The sequence below is a fragment of the Strix uralensis genome, chromosome 1 (assembly GCF_047716275.1).
Source record: "Strix uralensis isolate ZFMK-TIS-50842 chromosome 1, bStrUra1, whole genome shotgun sequence".
In the NCBI taxonomy this organism is placed as follows: Eukaryota; Metazoa; Chordata; class Aves; order Strigiformes; family Strigidae; genus Strix; species Strix uralensis.
In genome coordinates this window covers 18,985,536-19,010,862 of record NC_133972.1, presented here as the reverse complement: position 1 = coordinate 19,010,862, position 25,327 = coordinate 18,985,536, and the positions used below count along the sequence as shown (strand labels likewise).

The 25,327-nt window shown below is 42.1% G+C and overlaps 1 protein-coding gene across 9 annotated transcripts in view; it reads left to right on the top strand.

Moving 5' to 3' along the window:
* STARD3NL (STARD3 N-terminal like) overlaps positions 1-24,839 on the top strand; it is a 34,846-nt gene extending 10,007 nt beyond the window's left edge. For 2 of the 9 annotated variants that reach the window (XM_074858318.1, XM_074858336.1), the window contains 8 exons: positions 11,142-11,438; positions 14,251-14,328; positions 16,335-16,412; positions 18,085-18,138; positions 18,242-18,359; positions 20,416-20,514; positions 23,451-23,520; positions 24,353-24,839. In XM_074858318.1, the coding sequence (XP_074714419.1) occupies positions 11,214-11,438; positions 14,251-14,328; positions 16,335-16,412; positions 18,085-18,138; positions 18,242-18,359; positions 20,416-20,514; positions 23,451-23,503 (705 nt within the window). In that variant the 5' untranslated portion in view covers positions 11,142-11,213 and the 3' untranslated portion in view covers positions 23,504-23,520; positions 24,353-24,839. Of the gene's footprint in view, positions 1-1,955; positions 2,124-2,911; positions 3,429-5,645; positions 5,667-11,141; positions 11,439-14,250; positions 14,329-16,334; positions 16,413-18,084; positions 18,139-18,241; positions 18,360-20,415; positions 20,515-23,450; positions 23,521-24,352 lie in introns of those variants that run through there. The other 7 variants (XM_074858326.1, XM_074858344.1, XM_074858353.1 and 4 more) reach the window with 7 other exon arrangements.
* The last annotated feature ends 488 nt before the right edge of the window (positions 24,840-25,327 follow it).

Here is a 25,327-nt window from a genome sequence, read left to right as displayed (position 1 = left end):
CAGGGCACAATTCTAGGGCCAGTTCTGTTCAATGTATGTGTCAAGGATTTGGATGCAGGAGTTAAATGCACCATTAACAAGTTTGCTCCCTAAACTGGGAGGTGCTGTTGCCACTCTCAAGGGACAAGAGGCCTTGCAGAATGGGTCTAGATAGATTGGCACATCGGGCAATGATTAGCGGGATGAAACTGAACAAGAACAAATGCTGGATTCTGTACCTGGGATGGAGTAATGCTGGACATATATAAACTGGGAGAGGAGTGGCTGGAGAGCAGCCCCACAGAAAGGGGTCTGGGGGTGCTGGTTGACAGCAGGCTCAGCAGGAGTCAGGAGTGTGTGCCCTGGCAGCCAAGGGGGCAAACCACATCCTGGGGTGCATCAAACCCAGCATAGCCAGCTGGTCAAAAGAGGGGATTATTCCGGTGTATTTAGCATTGGTGTGGCCTCACCTTGAGTACTGTGTGCAGTTCTGAGCCCCGTGATTTAAAAAGAATGTTAAGGTCCTTGAACGTGTCCAGAGGAGGGCACCAAAGCTGGTGCAGGGGCTGGCAGGCATGTCCTCTGAGGAGTGGCTGAGGACATGGGGTCTGTCTAGTTTGGAGAGAAGGAGTCTGAGGGGTGACCTCACTGCTCTCTACAGCTTCCTGAGGAGGGGAAGGGGAGAGGTGCTGACCTCTCCTCCCTGGTACCCAGTGCCAGGACACGTGGGAATGGCTCAGACCTGCATCTGTCAGGGGAGATTCGGACTTGACATGAGGAAACATTTCTGTACTGGGAGGGTGGTCAAACCCTGGAACAGGCTTCCTGGAGAGGTGGTTGCTGCCCCGTGACTGTCAGTGTTTAAGAGGTATTTATTTGGACAATGCCCTTAATACCATCTTTAACTTTTGTTCAGTCCTGAAGTGGTCAGGCAGTTGGACTAGATGGACCTTGTAGGTCCCTTCCAACTGAATGATTCTATTCTATTCGATTCTCTCGCGCTCATTATGAGTTGAGTAACTATGAGACTGTTATTTGCCGGAAATGCCGGGGGTTTTTCAGCTCCAAAAACACTTTCAAGGACACATAACACAAAGCATACAAGTGGAAACAGGATTTTATTTTGTTTTTCTGACTCTGTTTGAGCCGATGCTCCCCAGCATTAACACAATGTGCAAGTGTAGCCAGGAGCAGGCTGATGCAATCCTCAGTTTAGCTTGAAAAAACATCACTTGAAGTCTGGCAGGGGAAAGCCAGAGAGCTACAGAAAGTCACAAATCCCCTACATCTTGTGGAGAGCCGTGTGCTATTGAGACTGCATGGGGAATGCCGGGTTCTGGCTCACTCACACGTCTCTTGTGACAAGGAGTTAATGGCACAGTTAGTATCCAGCACGGTTGCTATGAACTCCACCTCTCCGGGCCACTTTGCCCATAGAGTTTCTTGCAATATCATGAATTACGGGCTGCGCGTCTTCCTGGTGAACGTCCTTCACCCAGGCGCAGCAGGGAATGAACATGCCGGTCTGTAAACTTCATTCTTTCATAGGACATACTTTATTTTGACCACACATCCTTCCTGAAGCTGCCATATAGAATAACCCAAACAATGGGACTGCCTGGAGCCGAAAGAAAGGGTGCCAGCTGAACCCAGCCTCCTTCGAGGCAGAGGCAGACACAGGGTCAACCCACAGATGATACAACAATCCTGAAAATCTGTAACTGATATTGAAAAAGCAAAAATGAACTATAAGATATTAACCTTTGCCAGAAACAGGAAAGCAGATAACTGGCTGATGCACAAAGAAGACTCCTTCTAGAATAAACTCAAAAGCTTTAAGAATGTGACTTTCTTTGGTAATGAATTTCTTTCTATGAATTTATATTTTGGCATTGAAAACAAAGCCCAAACACTCTCACACCTCCTAGTTTATAATTATTTTTTCTCTTTAGTTAGTAATTTTTTTTCTCTTTTAGCCTTTGAGAAGAAAGGACTCTAACCAATGTCCTGTATTGCTTAGGATGCAGAAACTCAATATGGCAGCATGAATACAGGCCAAGCAGTCGCTGTTTCCCGAAGAGCGAGAATAAGGATCAGTGCCAATCACACTTGAAAGAAGAAGAGGTGCTGTGATATTTTCGGAAGTATGACACGTGTCGATGACAGGCACACTTTTTACCTTCCCAAACTTGCTCTGCTGTGCTTCCTGGCCAGTGATGCATGAGAAGCACTCTCGTGCCTGCCCGGTGCTTGTATCGCATGTGGGAGAGCCTGAAAGGGGCAGCTCCGGATGGGGCAGCAAGCCTGGAGCCCTTGCAAGCACAGGCTGCTGTGCACGAGCAAGAACCCCAGGGAAATGGAGCCAAGGGAAGAGCAGAGTCGCTCCTGCTGCAAGCTTGCGATGGGCAAGAGAGCCAGGGAGAGCCAGGGCACGAGGGGGGCCTTGGAGGGGCAAGAGCCGCAGGCAAGAACCGAGCGAAAGGGCTCAGAGGAGCCCTGACAAGGGGCTGTGCTCAGTGCTACAGAGGACAAGCAGCAACCCCCGGGGGGCACCCTTGGGGCCCACCCTGGGAGTCTAGAGAGCTTCCTCCCCCCGGACGCTGGGCACGAGGGCCACCTTCGTGGAGCAGGAGCAGCAGGCACCTGGCCAGCATGGCCCAAAGGAGCCCTGGCCAGGGTCCGTGCTCAGCGCTGCAGAGGAAGGCAAAAAACCCCCAGGGACACTCGCTAGCCCACTGTGGGGGAAAAAAAAGCCTTCCTCCCCCCAGCTGCAGGGCATGAGAGGCCATCTTCGTGGTGCTCGAGCAGCAGGCAGTAACCCGGCCAAAAGGGACTGGAGGAGCCCTGGCAAGTGGTCATGCTCAGTGCTGCAGAGGAAGGCAAAAAACCCCCGGGGACCAGTGCCAATGTGCCCCGGGTGAAAATTCCTTCCTGACCCCAGTGCTGGCGATCGGCTATTCCCTGAGCAGGTGAGCAAGACCTGCCTCCTCGTCCCACAGGCTGGTCACGCCTCCCAGGAGATGCCCGAGCCCTGTTCTCCCTCACCCTGGAGCCATCTCAGGGGCTTCCGAGAGTGGCCAAAGGCCCCTGGCCTGATTGACCTTGGGGGCAAGAATCCTTCCTGTGCCTGTCTAGCGGCTGCTCCAAAGCACTGTGACCCCTGGCAACATCCCTGCATCCCATTTCTTACGGCTGCTGCCCCTGGCTCTGCAGGGGATGAGGCCAGCGAGCTCTGCAGTGCTCCTCAAGAAGGCGTTCCCTTGGGCTGGCCACGGCTACCCAGATGAAAAGGCCTGAGAGCCTCAGGTACCTCCAGCGGTTGGTGGTTCTTCTCATCTCCTGAGGGGTTTGTGTCTGTTCCCTGAAGGCTTGAAGCAGGATTTCCATCCATTGGATGAGATTTGAAGATGTCCCTGCCAGGTGCTGGCCTTGCAGCAGAGAACCTCCAGGTGCCTCCTTCAGCCGCTGGTCTTCCTCCCTCAGCCCCCACCCAGTAATCCCACCCTCCCCTCAAGGATCTCCTCTTGGATGTCTTCGGGCTGCCCCCGGGGCAGCTCTGGCAGTGGGACACTGCCTCAGGGCACTGTGACTGTTGCGTTGCCGGGGGTGGCATTGTGACATGGGGGTGACTGACAGGGCCCCCCATGTGCAGCCCCACCCACCGCCCTCCGCCCAGCACCCTTCAGAGGAAGCCTTTGGGGTGCTGGCCCCGAGGCAGTCGCTGTGCCCAGGAGGCCCGGGGGCTGTCCCTGCCCTTGGTGGCCACGATCTGCGCCCAGCTGCTGGGTGTCACTGACGCATCCTCTGCCACTCGGCTCCAAGGACAAACCCAGGGCTGTTACTGTTCTCTCAGGCCATGGCAGAAACCAGCCCTGCAGCCCAGAGACCCTCCCCTATTAGCTGTCCCCTCTCTGCCACAGAGCTAAGGGCCATGAGGCCGCGCAGCAAGGAGGACCAGGGACACAAATCCTTTTCTGGGGGATAACAGGGGATGGTTTCGACAGCTGCAGCCGGGAGGAAAGCCACAGTGCAACCAGAGCCATAGGCTGGGACAGACAGTGCCAACACACCATCATGGAAATAAAACAGGCTTTGAAAGACAAGTGAGTGGAAGTGACACAGGTGTGGTGGAAAGGTTGGTCATTTGCAGACCTCGAACTTTGGGATGCCCAAAGCACAGCCAGGCAAACCATGACTTGTCTACATGGCAAAATTAGCCCATTGCTGCTGCTGTCATCACATCCCCTTTTCCCACTGAAACCAAGCTGTGCAGTTGGCCGTGTTGATATGGAATAAGAAAACACGCTTCAGCCACAGGGTAAAACTTCCACAGCTCATTTGTGACTTCCCCCTTTCTGAGAGTTATTTCTCTACCTCATCGAAGACCCTGGCAAATTATTTTTTCCTTTAGGATTTTGTATTCGAGTACCAAAAGAGTAAGGAAGGTCGTATTATTGTAATTTTGTATGTTTGTGCCAAAACTCATCTGTACATTCAGGTAAAAAAAGGGCGTTTGTACCATATACATTTACTTGATTGTGATGCCAGAGGTGGAAGAAATGGTTTAGTTCCCTCTGCATGAACTTTGCGGGGACGTAGAGACCATGCATGACTTCCTCACCATTCCAAGGGGCATTTGTTTCTATGCAGTTTATGGTGAGGTCTGCTTCTTGGAACGAAGTCCTGAATTGTTTTTTCTTCTTTATCATATTTTTCCTTACACTTCAACAGCTCTTTTCCTCCTTCGGCCTTCATCCTTGATATCTTTCTCAGCCTTTGTCTTGCTCCTTCTTGTTCTTGTCATCTTCTGTAGGTCCTCCATGCCCCTAATCAACTGCTTAGTCTTTGTTTGCTTACATTCTAGACAGAATTTGTCTTTCCTGAACCCAAGTAATGAGAAATGCCCATAGTGGTACAGGTGAGTGCTCACCAGGGCTTTGCAGAGGGCTTGTGAAAATATTCCTGTGGAAGTACCTTGCCTGACACACAAGAATGCATTTGCTTCTATCAGATCTGTGGCTCATAGTCACCCGGTGACCTACTGGTGCCTCCAGGAACATTTGCCTGCTCTGATGTTTCCGAACTGGAGCAGAAACTCATGGTGCTCCCCACCTAACATTGTGTTACCTACTTCCACCCTGCAGTTCTTCACACAGGGCTTATTGATGTAGGAGATACCTCTTCTGTCAGAGCTTCTGCTGGTAGGGAGTAGGGGGACCGTAGAATTCTACTGTGAGATACAGCTTTTTTGGGTTCATGGATGCCATGAAATCCAGAGTGAGATGTGCCCAGTGAATATATCTTTTAGAGAAGGCGGAAAGCCTACATATCTTGATGGTTTTCTGCAATCTAAATTGAAAAGACCTGACCATGAACCTCACTGTTTCATACATTTGATTACAGAAAAGCGTGAAGGGTGGAGCCTGAGAGATGTGTTAAGGGCTTTCACCCATCAGTGGCCTGGTGGCGTCCTGCTCCATGCAGTCAGGACCTGCAGATCCAGCCCTCCACGGGGTGGGCTCTGAACATGAAGCTGGTGGTGTCAGTCCAGTCACTTTCAAAACAGATGTCTGCCTCCCAGGGAAGAAAATAACCACAGCTGGCAATAACTGAGCTTCCATTTTGGAAGGTTCATGGGAGAAAGTGCCAAATCAGCGCAGACCCTGGAAAAGCTACAGGAAACACTGGTGGGTCAGTGTGACGCAGTTCGTGGCACTGCTGTCTGTGGGGGTATGCTTTACTCCTGCTGGCTTTTAAAATGAATTCTGCAGGCATTTAGTGAAGAGGAAGGTTGTTGCTGGTAATGCTGATATGGGTAAGGAGGTGTCTGGTCGGGTGGCCATCCAACACTAGAAGGCAACTGCCTCTCTTTAAGAGTCCCTTAAGACACACCTGTAAGACAGCTGCCGAGAAGGACTGAAGATTTTGCTTTTTATACACCCCCTGAATCCACCTGAGGATGTTGGTGTGATGAAATTACTGATTATGTTCTTCAGATACAAAGGATCTTCTATTTTTTTTAATTAATGGAAGAAAGTATGGAAAACAATCTTCTAGCACATGCTTTGTGATTAATCTATGTGCAAAACTGGTGCAGTGAGTACAGAAAGCTGCCAGGCTATGTCTGTTCAGTTAAAGAGTCTCAGCATTTTGATGCCAGCTCGGTGTGATGAGACAGGCCCTCGCATGTGTCCGAACGTGGATCTGATGGATCAGCAGGCAGAGCAAGGCTAGAGACAAATCCCTTGCCAGGAGTGCCTCCTGGCCAGAGGGCTTTGTGGCAAAAGACAGTCCGTCAGTAGCAAGGATCTCAGATTGTATGGCATTTATAAGCCAAAACCGATGTTTTGAGTTATACTTGAAAACGAACTGGTAGCCAGTGCATCTTAAAACCATGCTTTCCTCTTTGCAAAGGGCCCCACAAGGCAAATGATTGCTGAACTATAGCACATCCTAAAATAATTAGCTTTAGCTGTAGTAATTGCATTCCCATATAGTGCTGTACCTAGCAACAATCCAGGCTGGAAGTATCAAATTCCTAGATAATTGCACTGACTGCCACAACCAAAAAAAAAAAAAAAGATCACATCTTTCAGCCAGTGTGGATGGAAATTCTTTTGGAAGTGCAGGTGTTACTTGGCTTTTTCCCTTCTTTAACAATTTCTTGGGTTTTCTTCTTTAAGTATGGCCACTGATGGCCTGATCTGGGGTTTATATCTCACCCCAAATGTTTTCCTAGGAAGGCCTGTGGCACAGCAGGGCACTTTGCTGTCGGGATTTTCAGGACAAAGTGTGGGCTGTTTACAGCACTCGAGTGCAATGATTCTGCTCACACCCTCGGGTTCGGGTGACCCAAAGTTCATTGCAGCGCCTCAGACACCTGACCAAACACATGCCACATATGTCGCCCTCCTCTGAAGCCCTTTGACAGCCGTGTTTCAGGCAGCTGCTGTAGAAATAAAGGAGGGAGCTTTAAAGATGTATTGTGCTTGGCTGCCCTTGCCTGGTGCTTTTGGCTGGCTGGGACACGACTCGCCGTGGAGGCGATATCCAACATTTCCTTCTGCTCTTAAAAGATCCTCCAGAGAGGGAGATTTCGTTAGGGAGCGACATGTCTGACATCACGCGAGTGCTGTTCTAATAGAGACAATATTAGCCCCAATCTTTGAAGCGCGATAGCACTTTGCTCCTGTGGCTTCGTTTTTGCGACTGCCCGTTTTGCAAGTCCAGCTTGGGTGGCTGGTGTGATGGGAAAAGCAGCAGGTGCAAGGGAACGTGTCCTGCCTTGCTTCATTCTGGACTTCTCCCTCTGATTATTTCTCCTAAAGTTTCTCACGGGGACCATCTGTCCTTTTCATCCACATCTGTAGGAGTGAGGCTGTTGGAACAAGTAATCCCAAGGTCAATATCATTCTGGCAGCGTGAGCTCGCACAAGGTGGAAATTAAATGGAAGGGACTTAGGCGCTCTCAATGTCCAAATTCAGCAGCTCACGAAAACTTTTTTTCTTCTCAGTTCTTTTTTTCACTTGGTCTTTCATTGGTGTTTTTCTCCCATTCTCACCTACACAGAACAGAAACGTTATAGATTCCTGAGTGGGATTTCCAGTCTGGGATGTCTCAGCTGGCAGAAAACAGGGAAAAATGTCATCAGTTTGGATAAGCTTTCTCCCATGATAAGGGACACTGCCTGTTGCTCATAGTCTGCCCTGTGTATAAGCAAGCATGTTTGAAAAAAGTCCAGGGCAGATCCTGTGCTGGCATCAACCATCATCTTTCTTTGGAAATCTGCAGTGCTAAGTGTACACACAAGTAAAGAAACTCCATCCCTTTGACAGGACAAGGTTTGTAGGAGGACGCAGTATCTTTCATTAGCTCGATACGGTTGGAAAAAGCATCAAACTTTAGGCAAGAGCCCCTCTTCAAGCCCACAACAGAAGGAGCATCTTTCAAAGGTGTATGCCAGTTGAGAGTAGTTATTCAGAGTTCAGCCCTTCTTAGAAGCTGTGTTATTTATTGTCAGTGATTTAAGAAAGTCTTAGGGTCAAATGTTACTGATGCAGACTGATGAACTTACTGTCCTGAGAAAGTTCACCTGTAAGAGAATGATCAGCGAATAAAGACACATTTTATTTGATGGGATGGAGATTCAGCTGAATAAAAATGGTTTTACTAATTAGGAATATAGCATTGTCTCTGATCTCCTTTGCTGTTGGCATCTGGCAGCCTGCAGCTACTTAGGGCTAGGATGTGTAGTAACAACACAAACCTAAACGGTACTGCAAAATTAGTACCTCTCCTTTCATCTGGGATTTGCCTCCTTTGCTCTAGCTGTTTTGTTTAACGGCATTTGTGGGCAGAGGGCAAAATGTTGGCTCTGTGTAGAGGTGTGTGAGAGTCCTGTGGCAGGCCCAGCACAATCAGTTTCTCTGGTGTGCAGAGACATGTGGGCTTCACCTTGAGATCTTTTAAGAAATTACTGATTACTTGTAGCCCTGTTGTGTTCAAAAAAAATACCTCGTTTGAGGTATTTTTCTGTCAAGGTTTCCTGGAGACGTGGTCAATGCCCCAGGCCTGTCAGTGTTTTAGAGACATTTGGACAATGCCCTTAATACCGTGCTTTAACTTTTTGGTCAGCCCTGAAGCGGTCAGGCAGTTGGACTAGATGATCCTTGTGGGTCCCTTCCAACTGAACCGAACTATTCTGTCCTATAGAATTGTGAGTCTGGTGGTACTAATTAAATTAATGGCAATTAGTCCTATTTTTGTTGCTGGAAGGGAGGACAGAGTAAGTGACAGTTCTTCAGAACTTTTACTTACTTTTCAAAATGTTCTTTTCCTCAAAAAAGCAACATGAATCCTTGGGTATGGACAAGCCTTTATTAGAGGATGTTATGAGTTAAACATGTTTCTGCTCAATTTTACTGTGTACTGTACTGAAATATGTCTGTACATAGTGAATAGTTAAATGATACACTTTGAGTAGACAGGCATTTTAGATAACATGGATATTATCAAACTAACAGATAAATGTGATGCATAATGTTTAGTGGCTGGTATTTGAAACAGGTATAGAAATAATTGCAAAACAGTTTCTGACTGAAAATGTATATCAACATGGGATAGTTGGAGAGAAGCGGGTTCACTGGTGTTCTTAATGTGGAGTAAGTCTGCATTCATGTTCCTACTGTGAAGCTTCCTATTCCTTTCAGTACTATAACTGTACAGGTGTGGGTTTTGTTAGTTTTTTTTTAAAGTAGAAACCTGATGCAAGTTCTGTTTAACTTCAGAGTTTGTCCACTTGCCTAATGGTGTTTATGAATTCTAATTTGCGCATGACTGAGAGGAAGGGAGGGAGCACGTGTTACAGAGTTGAGAGACTAGTACTTACTGGGAAAAGTCACTGCATGAATCCTGACACCTCTCACCCAAAGCTGAGTAAACAAAACAGTGAGAATAAGAAGTAGTGAAGGTGCTCAGTTGTAAATCTACTTGTAAAGATCTTGAAACAGGCACAAGTGCAGTACAATTTCTGTCTTTATTCCGGTTAATGATGAAACTGATTAGCTCAGTCTCATATTGCCACTTAATTTCTCTGGTCCTGTGTTCTCTGCTAACACCTCTTTAAAGGAGATTAGGCCCAGCAAAAGCGCTGTCAGCTTTCCTGGTTCCTTGGCTTACAACTGAGATCTAAAAGACATATACCTTGGCTTGGCTTTGGAAGGCCATGGGCAGGAGCAGGATGGCAGTAGCCTGCCTGTGCTTGTTCCTGGCTTTGTGCTTGGTTTGGCTCACACCTGCATCTCAGAATGAGATGGTGATTGATGCCGTCTTGGTTTGCCTCTGATACCTTGTTCCCTGCAGGCCGAGACTCAGCTGGCAAGGTAGTTTCTGTCTCAGTGCAGGTCTGCTACCGTTCTCATGACATAGCCCAAGAAAAGCGGACTTTGAACTACCTGAAGGCTGTTACATGTGACCTGATGTAGACGCTGGCCATCTCTGGCTGGCCTGCCTCTTCCTCGGCTGTGATGTGGGTGTACTGGCAACTCCCTGCCCCACCTTTCCTTTTCCCCCGTGTCCTTGTATCCTCATGTTTGCCTAGCAGTGTGTTACGGATCCCCTGTCTGCTTTTCCTGTTGGGCTTTGGCTGACTATTCTTGCAGACTTGGAGTTGAAACACTGTTGGAATAGAAGAGTGGGAAAGGCTTATCTTTCTGTTTTGCTGTTAACTGAAAGACAGCTGACACAGGAAGAGACAAAATTTTGTTCTTGAATTTCAAAAAGCTATTCCCCCAGCATTACAGTAGCTTGTCTGATGTGATTTGTATTGCAGGATGTATAGCTTAATCTTCTAAGTATTTTGCAGAAAATTAAATTTTCTCTGCATTTCCTTGAAACTTTTATGACCTTCTTAGTCAATTTCTTCCAGAAACTCTAATTGGAAAAAGGTTCTCATGGAGTAATATAGTGAATCATACATCAAACTGCTTCAGTTTTATAAGAAATTTAATCTGAAATATTTTTTTTGAAAGCCTTGTAGTCAGGGGAGACTTAAGGTAATTTCATTGCCCGTTAACCACTGGGTTGCATACAGGCTTTTCGGAGACACCCTGTCTGGCCATGTAAGTTGTCATAGCTGAATTTATCTATAGAGCAAATAGCAGTGTATTTGCTCTATAGAATGATTACCACAGTATCCGGGGCTTTTAATGGACTTTTAATCTTTTGGTTGTGTCACTTCTGGATGTGCTGGTAGCTAACCACCATTTTTCAGGAATTGTGTGTGGAACTTCCTTAAGTTGTTTTCCTATTGAGAGCATTTAAATGCGAATTGGAAACCTTAAAAGATGCACAGCATCGTGCCTTTTATTAATTCCCATTTAATGATCTCACTCTAACAACATGGAGAATGAAGCCTTCTAAATCTAGATGGTGCTCCCTTATTCCCACTGGTCTAACTGAACATTAATTCTCTTGTTTCACAAATCCTCTGAGAGATGAAGCGAGCCTAGAAATATCTTATTTTAGAAATGATTTTTAGAGCCTACTTGCAAATTCTCTTGTCAGTTTAGCAGAAAGAGAACTGACACGGTAAGATGAAAATACCTACTGGAATTCTGGGGTTTTGGTGACTAATGTGTTTTGGTTTTGTTTGTTTGTTTAGAAATTCTTCCTATATGGATCAGCCTTCTAGTGATGGTGAAACTGGAAGACCACCACTCTAAGCAAACCCAGGATGAATCGAGTGCCAGGTGATGCAGAAAATGCTCACAGTAGCAGTGTGGAGTCCTGTCCTTCCTTGCGGGATGTCCACTCCATCAACCCAGCGCAGCTGATGGCAAGGATTGAGTCATATGAAGGCAGAGAGAAGAAAGGCATATCAGATGTCAGAAGGACTTTCTGTTTGTTTGTTACATTTGATCTCTTATTCATAACCTTGCTCTGGATAATAGAATTAAATGTGAGTTGTTTCTTCAGTACCCTTTGACTTTTATTTATTCACTTCAGGAATCGTTAATAAGTTGCTCTTTCCTATCCCAAATTATATGCTATTTGTATCTATTTAAATTAAAGTAGCTTCTTACTTTCAAGCTTTCATGAGCATAGTATCAACTGCATCTACTTTTACTCATTAGGATACATGATTTATTATCTTCTTATCATTAAACCGTTTGATGTTTCTGTAGTCTGTGAACCATGCTGAAGAAACCATTGGAAATCCAGTGAACTTTTCAGGCAGTGAGTAAACAAAAATGTTACTGTACATCTTTGAATTTGGCAAGAAGTGTGAATTTGAACAGGATTTGAGAGTTTGCCTTCTGAGTAACTCAAAGTCAGTGATATTTCACTGAGGTGTTAGTCCCTGGAAAGACTTCAATGACCAAAACCTTTCTTTTGCTGTCATGTATTTTCTGAGACAAACTTAGTTTGAGACAAACTTGGTCATACATTGTGTATGGCAGGGTGCATTTAAGCCACATAAACTACTACAGTTGCCACCTTTTAACTCCAACACTTGTAATTTGGAAAACAAGGCAGTTGTCCTGAAATTTCCAGAAAGCAAAAGGATAGCTGATTTGTTATTATTTCATAAGTAGCATCCTAGTTCTTGAGCTGAGTTTTAAGCTATAATCTGAAGTATGCATTTAAGAAAGGACACACAGGAAAAATGGGAGGAATCCCTTTCCTAGACAAGATCTTGAGTAAACATTTTCTGTCAGCATTCCTTTACAAGATAAATAACCTTGGTTATTGATCTGACGTTATGAAGTTTCAGGAGCTGCCTGTTCAAGTAGCATTGACACAGTGAAAAATACACTTTCTAATTTAATTTGAGAAAGCAGACTTTACTTGCCTGAATGTTGTCGTTCTGGGACTAGACTTCCGTCATCTGTCTAGTTTGAAAGGCTTGTATCCAGTGCATGAAGTTAGCTTGGCTCGGAAAAGCAGCATAGTATTCTGACGCGTTTCCTTTTTTAGGCCGGTTTCTCAACAGCTTGTTCAACTAAGAGGTGCAGAGTCTGGGTTTATATCTCTTGTTGAGGATTCAGAGCACAGATTTTCATACTGCTTCTCTCAGAATATTTAAGATTCTGTATAGAAAATGCTACTAACTCATGTCTCATTTTGAATGCTGCATCATTAACGGACCTCAAGATCCTAGCAGTTTTCTTTGTGAAAAGCTTTGTTTTAAGGAGAACATATTATGGAGTCCTATACCACCAAGTGTCAGCAAGAATGAAAACCATTTCTTTGTCTTCAGAATTCATAATATTAGAAGCCATCATTTGATATATGGGATCTGACACGTGATTAGGTTTTTTTGATCTGTTTTTTAAATTAAGTTTTGTTCATTGGGAAGTCAAATAGCACTGCATTAGGACAGTCTGTCACTGGTACATAAATAGTGGGACTTCAGAATTGCTGCCACAGTTCCTGTAAGTATTGTTTTCCCTTTGTTGCTGTTATCAAGTGTGCTTAGATGTAATTTATTTTTTTAAATGCTTCAGGGAGGAGCTCTATGGCAGTTTCAGCAAACCCTAAATCAAGGCTGCTGTGGTTCTCTGTCCATCCTTAAGTTAACATGGTGCTCCTGCAGCCAGTGAACAGCTTGGAGAGGGGCCAAGTTGATCTTCCTTGTTTATGCCGGAAACAGATGATCACACCTGATGCATTAGAGCAACCAAGGAGAAGCTATGTTTAGAAAGTCCTTTGTCAGGTAGCCATAGAGGGGAGGGAGAGAAGAAGAAATAGAAGAAATTTGGAGTTGGCGTGAATAGTCTCAGGAAAACACTGTCCAGCAGTGTAGTTGGGAAGTGTGCAAGTGTCTAGACTGCATTGCTGTGAGATGGTGAGCATATGTTGTTGGTGTGCTTTGGTACCTCCTTTCTTTGAAAGGATGACAGTAATCAAACTCGGTATTAAAGCCTTCTGTTGGTGGTGTTTTCCAGTGCTTTACACAAGTATTTCATGTAGTGCTTAATTACTGAATTTAGTATTACAAACGAAGATATGGACATAAAGGTTTTTCGCTCCCAACTAAGATATATATTCCTCTCACTCTCTGTCCTAATACATCAATGATTTTCTTACTAACCCAGTCTGAACAGGAAAGTGACACTGTTTGAACAGGAGTCCTTCCACTGGAAAGAAACACAGTGGCAAAGAAAGATACAATTTTGAATCCCCTCAAGCAGATGAAAGACTTAAACTTGGGCGTTAGTTATTTGTGGGAGAATGATCTAATACTTGCAGCTTCTGTGTCTTTTACGGTGGATTTTTTTGCTCAGCTCTCTTTAACCAAATAGTACGTATGCTGATAAGGAAGAAATCTGGAGTATGAATTCAGTTACTGTTTTGTTTCCTATTTGCTAATGTGACTAACTAGAGCTAGTTTCAGGGTGGCTTTTTTATCAGCTGTTTTGATCCTCCTTATGAGACATAAATTGCTCTGTGAATTTGTGTAACAAACCTTACATTTAAACATTTCTTCTTCTCTCAACTTGTTTGCTTTTATTTTGGGACAGTCTGAAATGTAGCTTGCATAGGCCAGGTGGTAATCCTAAATGTTTTCACTTTGAAAATTGTGTATAATCATGAAAAATAAGGACATTGATTTTGAAATTGACATTATTAGCATATATATCCTCTGTGCTTAGTTTAATGATCTTCTTGTACACCAGTGGGGAATTATTAATTTCACCCTTCAGAATTGTGTGTATTTTGGCTTCAGTACCTTCTGTTCTAAAGCTGTGCTTGTTGTTTCTTCGTAGGTAAAAGGAGGCATTGAGACTACCTTAGAGAAAGAAGTCCTACAATATGACTACTCTTCTTCATATTTTGATATATTTGTAAGTGTTCTTTAAAAAAAGAAAAAAAAGAAAAAAGAAAAAAGCAGCAAACGTATTGTTTTCCCACATTCCTCCTTCCACAGATGTTCCCTAGTTTGAGTCCTGTGAAAGGGTTGATCTTGATAATTTAAACCAGAAGGATTTGTGCCAAGTTTCACCTGTCTAGGGGTTGCCCAGTCCTGCTTTGGGAGCAGGCTCATGGAGCCTGTGGGTAGAGATGCTTAGCCACATTAATTGCATCTTCTACTTTGGGGGGCGTGAAAAAGCAGATGAAAAAAAAAACCAACCTCCATCAAGAACGTGAGACTGATGTAACAAAGATAATTCATTAAGAGGACAAGAACAATAGTCCTCCAGCTGTAAAATCATTTTGTTTAAACCAACATTTTTGTCCTTCCACAGAAATAAGTCAGCTGCAGTGAGGAAAGACTTGTTCCCAGGTTGGCCTGTATAGGTCAGGTTTTTTTCAGATTTCTGTGGTTTAACTCAAACAGATTTTTTTAACATTGTAGTAAAATAGATGACAAAATATAATTCTCCTTTGCTCTGTATAAGCACCTTGGGCTAGTGGGAGGAACTCTACTGAATTAGGAAATCTCCCTGTCTTTTAGCAACACTGTAGCTCTGTAGTTGCCCTGCATTTTACACTGCATGGACCGAATTACTGATTTGAAAGTAAAAGCTGTTTCTTTATGGTTATTCTAAAGGGCTCCATGTTTTTGCAAGATTATTAGTTCTGCCAGATCTTGCTTGCCTGGCAGAGATGAGTTGGTTTGGTATCAGTCATTTTATACTGATGACTGTATCCACAACCTCTCTTTGAAACTGGTGTAAAAACCCATCCTTGCTTCTGCATTGGGCCATTTGCTGTGTCAAATGAAATGAGGTACTGGATACACAATTTTCTTAAGCTAGCAAATTCTGCTACTTCTCCCTTTCTCTCATTATTTTGCTGGCACGTTTCTCTCCATGATATACCTTACTGCATAAAGCAAAAAATGTTGCCTGTAAATGTTGATGCTCTGGAAAGTATTTTGCCCTGTAGTTGAACCAAGGGTTAAAAACATGTCATGCAAAATAATAGACTTATTCCCTGGGAAAAGACTAGGTCATTGAATTCTGCAAAATGTTTTGTGGCCTTATGCAGGATTTCTTCTGTTACTGCTACACATCACAGCAACATGTATATTTGCATAAGATGAAATGGGTTCATTACACCTCTGGCCATGTCTGTCCTTGATTTCTGTTTATTTTTAAGCATTTGTCTCATATTTTTGAGGTCCTGAACACATGTTTTAAAACAAATTGCAGGCAGTCTAATATCAAAGAATAAACAGGGAAATTGAGGGTTAGGGTCCTTGCATCAGAAATCTCGTCTTTCTGCTATTGATTTAATTTTCTGGCCTAGAAATACCATAACTTACCTGTATTTACTGCAGAATATTTGCAGCAGCTTGCTATTGCAGGCATCTCCATAAAGAATAATTGATTGTTGCAATGTTAATATTTCAATAATTACTAAAAATTTAGTAAGTGGAAAATTGCTTTTAAAAATTCTTCCCACTTTCTGATTGCATTTGTGAAGTCTTTACAGTTCTTAATGATACTCTCGTGCAGTAGCACACCACTAAGTTCAGTGAGATGCAGTGATGCTCAAGGTATTTGCTAGATTAACTGCATCTAATTTAACTGCTTAGTCAGGTAAAATCATCATGAACGTACTTTGTGTAGCTTTCTTATGTTTCTAACTTATTTGTGGAATTGCACATGCTTGCATATTTGAGCCTATGTAGGCATGTGAGTGGTGCCATTTGCTTTACAAATGGGAAATTATGTTCTCTTTCTGTTTTATAAGCACACATGCAAATTTGTTTCTCAATAACAGAGCTTAGATTGTCCTGTTGTAAGTTGTTTTGTAAGCAGTTAGTATTTTCAGTGAGCTGAGAATCTTGTGGTTCTTCTGTGTTCTGAATTAACCAACAAATATTTTTTTCCTTTCTCTATAGCTACTGGCAGTCTTTCGATTTAAGGTGTTAATACTTGCATATGCAATGTGCAGACTGCGCCATTGGTGGGCAATAGCTGTGAGTAGTAGCCAAGCATAATGGAGTTTTAACTAGAATGGATCAAAGAGACAAAATTTTAGATGCCTCTTAACGCTTGTATGTTAAGAATCATCTTGATGCTATATATGAAAACTCGCTGTGCAGTAACAGAGTAAAAACTTCTGTTCTGGAAGATTTGCAGCCTAAAGACAAGAATTTAATAGCACAGCGGTTGTGGTCCTTATTAGGTAACACGTTAATACAAATTGAAGACTCATTTTGAATCCTGTATGGATGGCTAGTCATAACTGCTTGTTACCTCTGACTTGTTAATTAATGTTTGAAATATATTTGCATTTGAAATAGTGAACTGTATTCAAAAAGAACAATTGGCATTACTGTACCAGAGACCCAGCTGTCCATGAACTTCTTAGCTTTTTAGAGTTTTAGGTGCCACCCACTGGGCACAAGCACCTGTGTTGCTTCCTGCTCCAATACAAAATGTTGAATAAGCATCCCTTCTTAGAAAGGAGGTTCTTGAGAACTGTAGGCAACCACAGTGGATTGGAGCAAATATCTTTAATGCAGCTGTACTGTGTGGATGAGAAACTCGTACTTCCACCAGTCAATACTATAGACTGTAATTACAATAGGCAATATTGCTGGCTTAGCGTGTGGTAAATCTTAGACTTTTTTTTCCCTTACCCTGTGGTGGGTGCACATAGAATGTGTTCGTGTATAACTTTCTTCAAGTGAGTAGCATGCAGTTCGATTAGTAGTCTCAGATTACATGCCATGACTTTTTTTTTTAAATTGTGTTATTAGCATAGCACAAACACGTCATAGTAACTGCTGCTCTGATGGTATTTAAGTGCACGCCTCTCAAAATCCCTTCCTCTTAGTTGTGCAGCTTTAGTGTATTTCTTCCAGTGACATCCTCCAACTTGATGCAGTTGTTTGTGAGGTGGTGAGAGTGAACCCATCACGGTAGTAAGTAATTAGATATATAAAGCTTCACTGAAGGTTTTGCAGAAGCCATTAATCTTAAAATCCTACCTGTGCTTACCAGAAGCCAGTTAGGTTCTGCTATTATTTAAAGAATTGCTGGACCCAAATGCACTAACAGAGTGAGAAGCCTTGCTTAAGTGGACAGCACTTGTCCACTGCTTTTTTTTTGTTTTTTTCAGACTTTTTATGCAGCCTGACATTTTTTAAATATGTCAGGGAATACAGGGAGTATTAACTCTTCAAAATTATTCACTTTTCACAATTATCAGTACGTGAATTAAAATATTAATTCAGATTTACACCTGCAAAGATACTTTGTTATTTGAAATGGATCTTTTGATTTGGATGATAGTGAAAAGCATTTGGAGCAATTGCTGTTTGCTTTTTCCCAAATACGTAGGTAGATTATTTTTTTTAAGGGACTTGGTGAATAAAATACTGCATCTTCATTATACAGTAAAATCACAATTTGTATAACTCGGCATCTGTGTAGCATCTAAACTTATCTGCTGTTGGGAAATCAACATCTGGAGTTATCTTTATTAAGGAGGTTTTTTAAATAACACTTTAAGTTAATTGTATCATACTTGTTATGTTTTATTAATCTGTGATGTTGTTGGTGGTTGCAACTGATAGATAATGGCAGAAATGAGAAAGTAAATCCATTTATTAGTCTTAACTGTTCTTACCCTGTCTCTTTCAGTTTACAACAGCAGTGACCAGTGCCTTTTTATTAGCAAAAGTAATTATTTCACAGGTATATATTCTAATCAAACGTTTGTTTTACTTTGTTGTTTTCTTGAAAGCAAGATTCTTCAGGGTAATTTCTGTAATGTTGTGTGATTTTTGTTTCCTTGAAGCTGTTCTCACAGGGTGCTTTTGGCTACGTGCTACCCATCATATCCTTCATACTTGCCTGGATTGAAACTTGGTTCTTGGACTTTAAAGTGTTACCGCAGGAAGCTGAAGAAGAAAACAGTAAGCTTTTGATATTTCCCTTCAATCACTGCAGTTGGCAACATTCGATCCCACGTTATCTGGCAGAAGAATGCTTCTTTCAGCTTCTCAAAATTTGAAGAGCTGTGGGAAAAAATTAAATCATATGGCAGAATTTTTCTTTTTCTGGAAAGGAACATATGCTTTCAAAGAAGTGGAGTTTTAATTTAGGGAGGCAAACTTAAAAGTTACATGTGGCAAATCAGCAATTTGTCAAGCACTCAGAACATACATAGTTTTGTATGCTTAAGACATGAAAATTTAACTGACTTGGGCTTGTAAAATTTTATTTTCTGGGTAATGCATAGAATAAGTGTCTGGTTCCTCTTTTAGGAAGAGTGGACACAATAAGTAACTCAATGTCACTAACCTCTTCTTTTACAGTGGAGTAGGGAAAGCAAAGAAGTATCGCGGAGAGTCTGCTTCATGCACAGACAGAATGAGACCAGAGACTTTTGCATTTTTTTATACTGAATATTGGTAGACAAAGTATTTGATACATACACATGTAAATACTTGATGATTGTATTTATAAAATTGAGATATTATTGATAAATCCCTGTGGGATTCAATCACACTTTCTTTTACTTCATTCCTACTGAACTTGAAATAGATGGTATTTATGTAGAAGTCAATGCTCTTTAGTTGAACTCTGCATATTTCCAAAAAAGATGGGGTTTCACTGGAAAATGCTGATTTTAAGCAATTAAGACAAATGATGGGCACATTTGGATTGTGTTGTGTGGTAGTACTTATATAGTGCATTATTTGCCCTTAGATCTTGAGTCAGATAATAATAGAAGCAGATTTGAATAGTTTTTGCTTTTCAATCAGGTATTTTACTCTCCTATCTCCAGTGGGAGTGGAAGCTGACTTTTTCCCATCTTGCTGTTTCGCTTTAAAAAAAAAAAAAATCGAAACAAAAAAACCCCAACACAGCAATTTTCTGCCTAATGCAACAACACTCATAATTTGGAGGTGTTTTGTCTTTAATTTTTTTTTTTAAATAAAGGAAGAAAAAAGTGCAAAACTGTCTTACCACTGTGAAGATTTCCAGCTGTAAAAGTTCCCTCCCGTGAGCAGGATTTGAAGCTAAAATCCAACCATTATGTGTCTGCTAGTATCTCGTGACTCATTAAGTGTCCTTCCTCTTTTGGACAGGGTGGAAATATAAGTAAAATAGATGTCTCCTTTGGAGACTTCAAACTGCTTAATAAGATAATTGGTATGTAGAAATAGTAGTTCGAGTTGGAGAGAGATTTTTTTTTTTTTTTAATAATTGCCAGCTACCTCAGATAGCTCTCCCGATTCAGTAAGACATCAAGGTTGGGGTTTTTTTTTCCCATCAGTAGAGAGTAGAGAGTACTCTCAGCAGAGAGTAAAGGATGGAGGTTCAATAACTGTATGTTGACCTAAAATGCCATGTTTGCACTGTTATTATCAGAAGATCTCTTGATGGCAGTAAGGATGAGATGAATTAGCTTCTCTCCCAACCCCTTCTGTTTTTTGTCCTGTATTAAACACACCAGAATAGCCCCATGTCATTTCCAAATCATTTTCCTGATTTTTAGATGAAATTGAGCCAAAAGGAGTTGAAGGTTGGAGTAACTAGATGTGTTGAGACAGATAGGTGAAAGCAAACCATTAGCAAGGAGTCTTATAGTGGCAAAGTAAGAAAATAATTTACTTGGTTATGTGTGGCAGCTCACTGATCATTAAAGATACATTTCAGAGTTTTAGTTAGCCAGTGAATATTGATGAATTTACATATGGCATCCTAATCATGCAATTGCACATCATAGAAGGAAGGATTCCTTAATTCATGCGTAGTGCCTCTGTTTTGCTGGTGTGTCTTCTTAGCTGCCTGAAGTTACGTAGAAGACATAAATGTTAAATTAAGTTTACTTTTTTTTCCCTGAAATATTTACAGCAGTAACTTGTTAGGAACGCTAATACATCAGTCTTTAAGATTCTTCATTAATACTTGATCTTTAAGGTGCTACGTGATAGCATTGAGGATTTGTTTTTTTGGTTTTAGGATTTTTGATAGCACAGGATGCTTCTGAACGAGCAGCTCTTCTTCACCCAGGAGTCCTCTCTGATGGGCAGTTCTATTCTCCTCCTGAATCTGTAGCAGGTAGTTATGTTTGCATAGTGGATGATTTTTTTGTATTGACACTAAACTCCTGCATATTTCACCCCCTTCAGAGGGAAAGGGTGAAGGGAAGAAAACATATTTGCCTTTTTAAATTAAAAATGTAATTTACAATCCTAAAATGAAAGATTCTTTTTTAATCAGTAATTCAGTTTAGTTACTACCTATCAGATGAATTACAATACGCATCTTTAATGGAGCCTCTGACATGCCCCAAAGGTGTTAAAACCAAGATAAGTCTGAAAGAAAATGGTACTGCAACTGAAAGGAGGCGCTTATTGTTTGTTTCTGCCATTGATGATCCTTATGGGTCCCTTCCACCTTGAGATATTCTGTGATCTCCTATCTGCTAGCAATAGTGTTCATGCAGCAATGTGCTATTTAATCGAGCCTAAACTTGGAGCTTTACAGTATTTTAGGATGAGCAGTGAACCCGAAACTGCTCTAAAGCAAACTGCAGTTTAAATCAGAGGCTCTTTTCCTTTCTCATAACAAAAAGAAAAAGCCCTCTCTGTAGGAAAATGCGAGCTCTGTGTGTATATTAAACTGAGGGCAAGTGTTAATTACATCTTAACTCTGCGTATCATATGCTTCATTCTAGTTGAGGTATGAGCTGAGTAAGCCAAAAAATAAGTGCAAATACTGCAGGATTTAAGAATGTGTTTGAGGGCATTTCAAGGAAATGAGTAATTTATGGGTTGAGTGGATTTGAGTTAGCTGAGGACACAGGGTGAGCCCTCAAATCCTGTCAGTCTTTTTATGCTAAAATGTAAATCTCTTCTGTAAAGCTGTGCTGTATTATGCAATATATTTAAAATATTAATGTCTGCTAATTGCTACAAATACATTTGCCTATCTCGCATTATAGAATTAAACATGTTGCTGATGTTTTCCAGTTTAATGGCTGGCTGGTTGCTGAGCATCTGGGCATAACGAATGACTTAGAGCTCCATCTAGGGTTGACAAAGCATTAAGAGAACGTCGAGTATAACTAAGGATTCAAAGTGTAAATGTATTTTAGTTAAAGCTGTGAGTCTGTCTTGAGGATGGTTGGAAGTATTGTAATGGATTCAGCCTGGGATTTTTTTAGCGATATAATACACAGCGTGAGAGGAGGTGTGAGTGGAGCTAACATGTTTTCCTTGGCAGTTTGGCTGGGTCAGTGCTGCACGTGCAGTGAGCTAGCCTGCCTCGGCATGCCTGTGGTGACTGCAGGTCTGTGACTGTGCCACTGCTTCCGGCTTATCGAATGGCTGCTGGTCACCTGGGTTTCAGTAACAGCTCACGTGCCTTCTCCTCGTCTGCCCTAACTGCCATGTAAATTTGTTTAGGCACCCTTTATGGGTATGAGAAGCAAAAGAAACTGTCAAATGAATATATTTGATCTAAAACACACGCACTGGTATTCACAAAGTATTCTGAAACTGTCACATGATGTGCAGTAAAAATAGCTCACAAAAATATTTTCTTCAAAATTACGCATTTCTTTCAGATAAGACAAACTATGGATTGTTCTAAGAGAGCAGGTTTTGGTCAATTTGCCTTACATATTGATTGGAAAAATATTCCCCATGATCATGCAGAGCGGAATAAACCCCTTTGCTGACATGGCAACATGTCTAAAACCAAGTCTTTGCTGTTGGGACGTGACATTTGAAACAGGTTCTGTTGGAATTTTCAGCATATTTGTCTTTTTATGTCTTCCTTGAAGATGCACATGTCCCTGGCCATACCCTTTTCCATCCACTTATTTATATGGGTTGACCTTTCCTCTTCAACAGTAGACTCAGTTGCCAGGTAATCATTCTGGAAAATCAGCCTGGAAAGAGTAAATTTCTACCATTTCTGTACAATTTGAGCTTCAAAATGAAAGGTATGCTATTCTAAGAAAGCAAAGGACTTCAGAGTGGTTTGGCCAAAAAAAGCACTTAACACCTTTGTCTATATGTTTATTACTTGTTTGTGAGAGGGAATGTTGGTCCATAGTTCAGCTTTAAATTGATGGCAAAAGCCCAAGTAAGTCTCCCAGGCTTTTTATCAAACACAATTCTTTACTCACCTTTTGTTTTCCTTGTGGGAGTCTCATTTAAACTGCCCGAGACATGTCTGGTGAAATGCCTGGGCTGATTCCCCCGACAAGGACTGACTGCCCACCTCCGCTGTGGGCAGAGACATCTGCGGCTTGGATTGGGTCTCCAAACGGCAGGTCACACTGCTCACCCTGCTTCCTTGGTGTCTTCTTGCTCTCCCTGAACCAACTGATCCATCACACCACCTTCCTGCAGAGCAGTGCCTCCAGCAGGAGCCCTCTCTGGGCATGTAGCGCCGTGACCAGCTCAGCTTTCTTTTTGGGGCCTTCCAGGGCTTTGTCGCAGCAGAGAGCTGAGAGCAGGCAGGGGACAGGAGAACTGGGCAGGGAGAGGCAGAGGGAGGGACCTGTTTGGTTTCTGGCTTAGAGTGAGACGATCTGTTTCTTGCCAGAACACTAGAAATTATTAATTTGTAAAGCAGTATTTCTGGCTGCTTTGAAAGTGTCTTCTGAAGTTGTTTTCCGAAGGGCAGGATGTAGCAAGTGGGAAAAGCTGCTTGTCAGTGAGCAGATGTGGAGTTGATTGTCCTGAGTGTGTTGCAGTGAAAACTTGAAGTTTCTGCTAACTGAATCTGTTGACCGGGGAGGTATTTCAAGAATGATCCCGGTGCTGCTTTTGGGTTTGATAACTGGTAAAAAAACCCCTTCAGTGTGAAACATCCAAAAATATAAGAAATCCAAAAATAAAAGTAAATACTTTTATGGGAACTAGTTGCTTTGAATTGCCTTGTGATAAGCCATTACCAGTGGTGGTCTGCTGCTTGCTTTTTCTTTTTTTCTTCTTCTTTCAACTGCCCTAATAGCTTGTCTTCCCTTTCTTCCTTTTCAGGATCTGATGAAGACTCTGAAGAAAAACAAGACAGTGAAAAACCAGTTGTATAGCAAATATGAAAAAGCAGGTAAGTTCCTTTGCCTAGAACTTGAATATTCCTAAAAATATTTTTTTCTTCTTAGTTCCTTCCCAAATAATTTGAACGATGGGCTAACTCTTAGGAGTTATCATCTTCGAACCCAGTCTGTCTGTCTTAGCAACAACCTTCACGCAGGAAATCCTGCCAGGATCTTAAGAGCCCGCCTGTAGCTGGGGTCCTCTGCTGCTGAGTTCTGGTTAAACCAGGCCCAAGGGACTGAGAGGGCTGTTCCGGACTATAGTGCAAAAGGCTGCAGGCTCGGGGTGGAACGTCTCTGGCATTTTATTTGTTGGCTGTCCTGGAAAGGACAATTGTGGACCAGATGTGTAAAAGCTCAGGTTTTTTGGAAGTGGGGTGAGGTATTTCTTCGGATATGGCAATGCAAGAGTGCTAGGAGGAGATTCTCTTGTGGTTTAGGTCTAGGACAAATATACTCATCTTGAAGATTGCATGGGCAAAACTCCCTTCAGTATTTCCCCTTCTCAGTCTGTTTAATACTACTAATGGGTTACATTGGAGGTGCTGTGTCTTCAGATCTTTGTAGTCTACTTTGGTTAAATATGAGAGATGATTTCCTTATTTTGGAAATTACTTCATTTACTTCTGGAATTATCTTGCCCCATGCTTCCACTTCACCACACATGGCAAAGCTCAAGCTAGGGGAGGTATCAAATGTTCTTGAGAAGCTGAAGCTTCTGATTTGAAAATCTAGTGCTTGTCTGGAAGAGTGGATGACTCTTTCTTTTCAGCCTCCCCATTTTTAGTATCTGTTTTCTTGACTTGCCTCTTCATTCATCCTGACTTGTGTAATCTGTTTCAGAAAGAAAATCTCTGAGGGAAATTGTTGGGGTTTGGAAGCTGGCAACAGAGTCTGTGGCTGACTTGCTGGTGGAGCTGCTGACAGGAGAATTTATTCATTAGAAAGGGAATGGTTCCCATGTACTGTAATACCTCACAAAGATGTACCTGTTGACATATGTATATTAGATTGCCTCCCAGGTGGTATGAAAATATTTGTCCTTGTATTTTATTATTCAGTGATTCCTGAAGTTGATCTTCTAATGACTAGGTAATTACTGGAAAGTGTTGTCTTGTGTACCTAATCAAGAGACTGGTAATATAATGAAGTAAAACTTCTCCATGGTGGAAGTATATTTAATGATTGTTGGGACTCACTAGGTAAAATTATTTTATGTTATTGCAAATTTGTCATTAGTTTATGTTTACTTTTTTTAACTCCATGCTTTTTCTTTTTTAATGGATATGTTCACTTTCTAAAATAAAAATGTGAAAACATGGGTAATGCATCATGATGTTTTGTTGCTTTATCGACTAAAAATGTGTGTACCACTCCTTTATTTCTTGTGGTGTAACAAGGATCTGAGTTTGCCTAGATTTTGGGCAAAAGGTATTGCAGTGCTGTTTGGCTGCCTGGAGGATGCAGTGGTAGTGGAACATCATTTCTTTGTGGCAAATGTGGTAACAAAAGGATGCAAGGAGCTTTTTGAAATAACTTAGTTCCCACTCCTGTATTGGTGGTGGATGTTCTTCAGGTTTAAGGAGGAAACTGGAGACTTTGTAAACACTTGTATTACCCCAGTAGTGAAAGTTAGGTAGCTAATCATTTGATTTAGGTGTGTAAGTATTTTCAAATACAGATTTTAAGTGTTAACCGATGCTTGATCAAAAGCTGTAGTAACACCTAATTCCTACCTAAAGAGGAATGTAAGTGCTGTCACTTTCCTTATATAGCCATTAGGTTTTATTAGCAACCTGCACAACAAATATTAAGTAC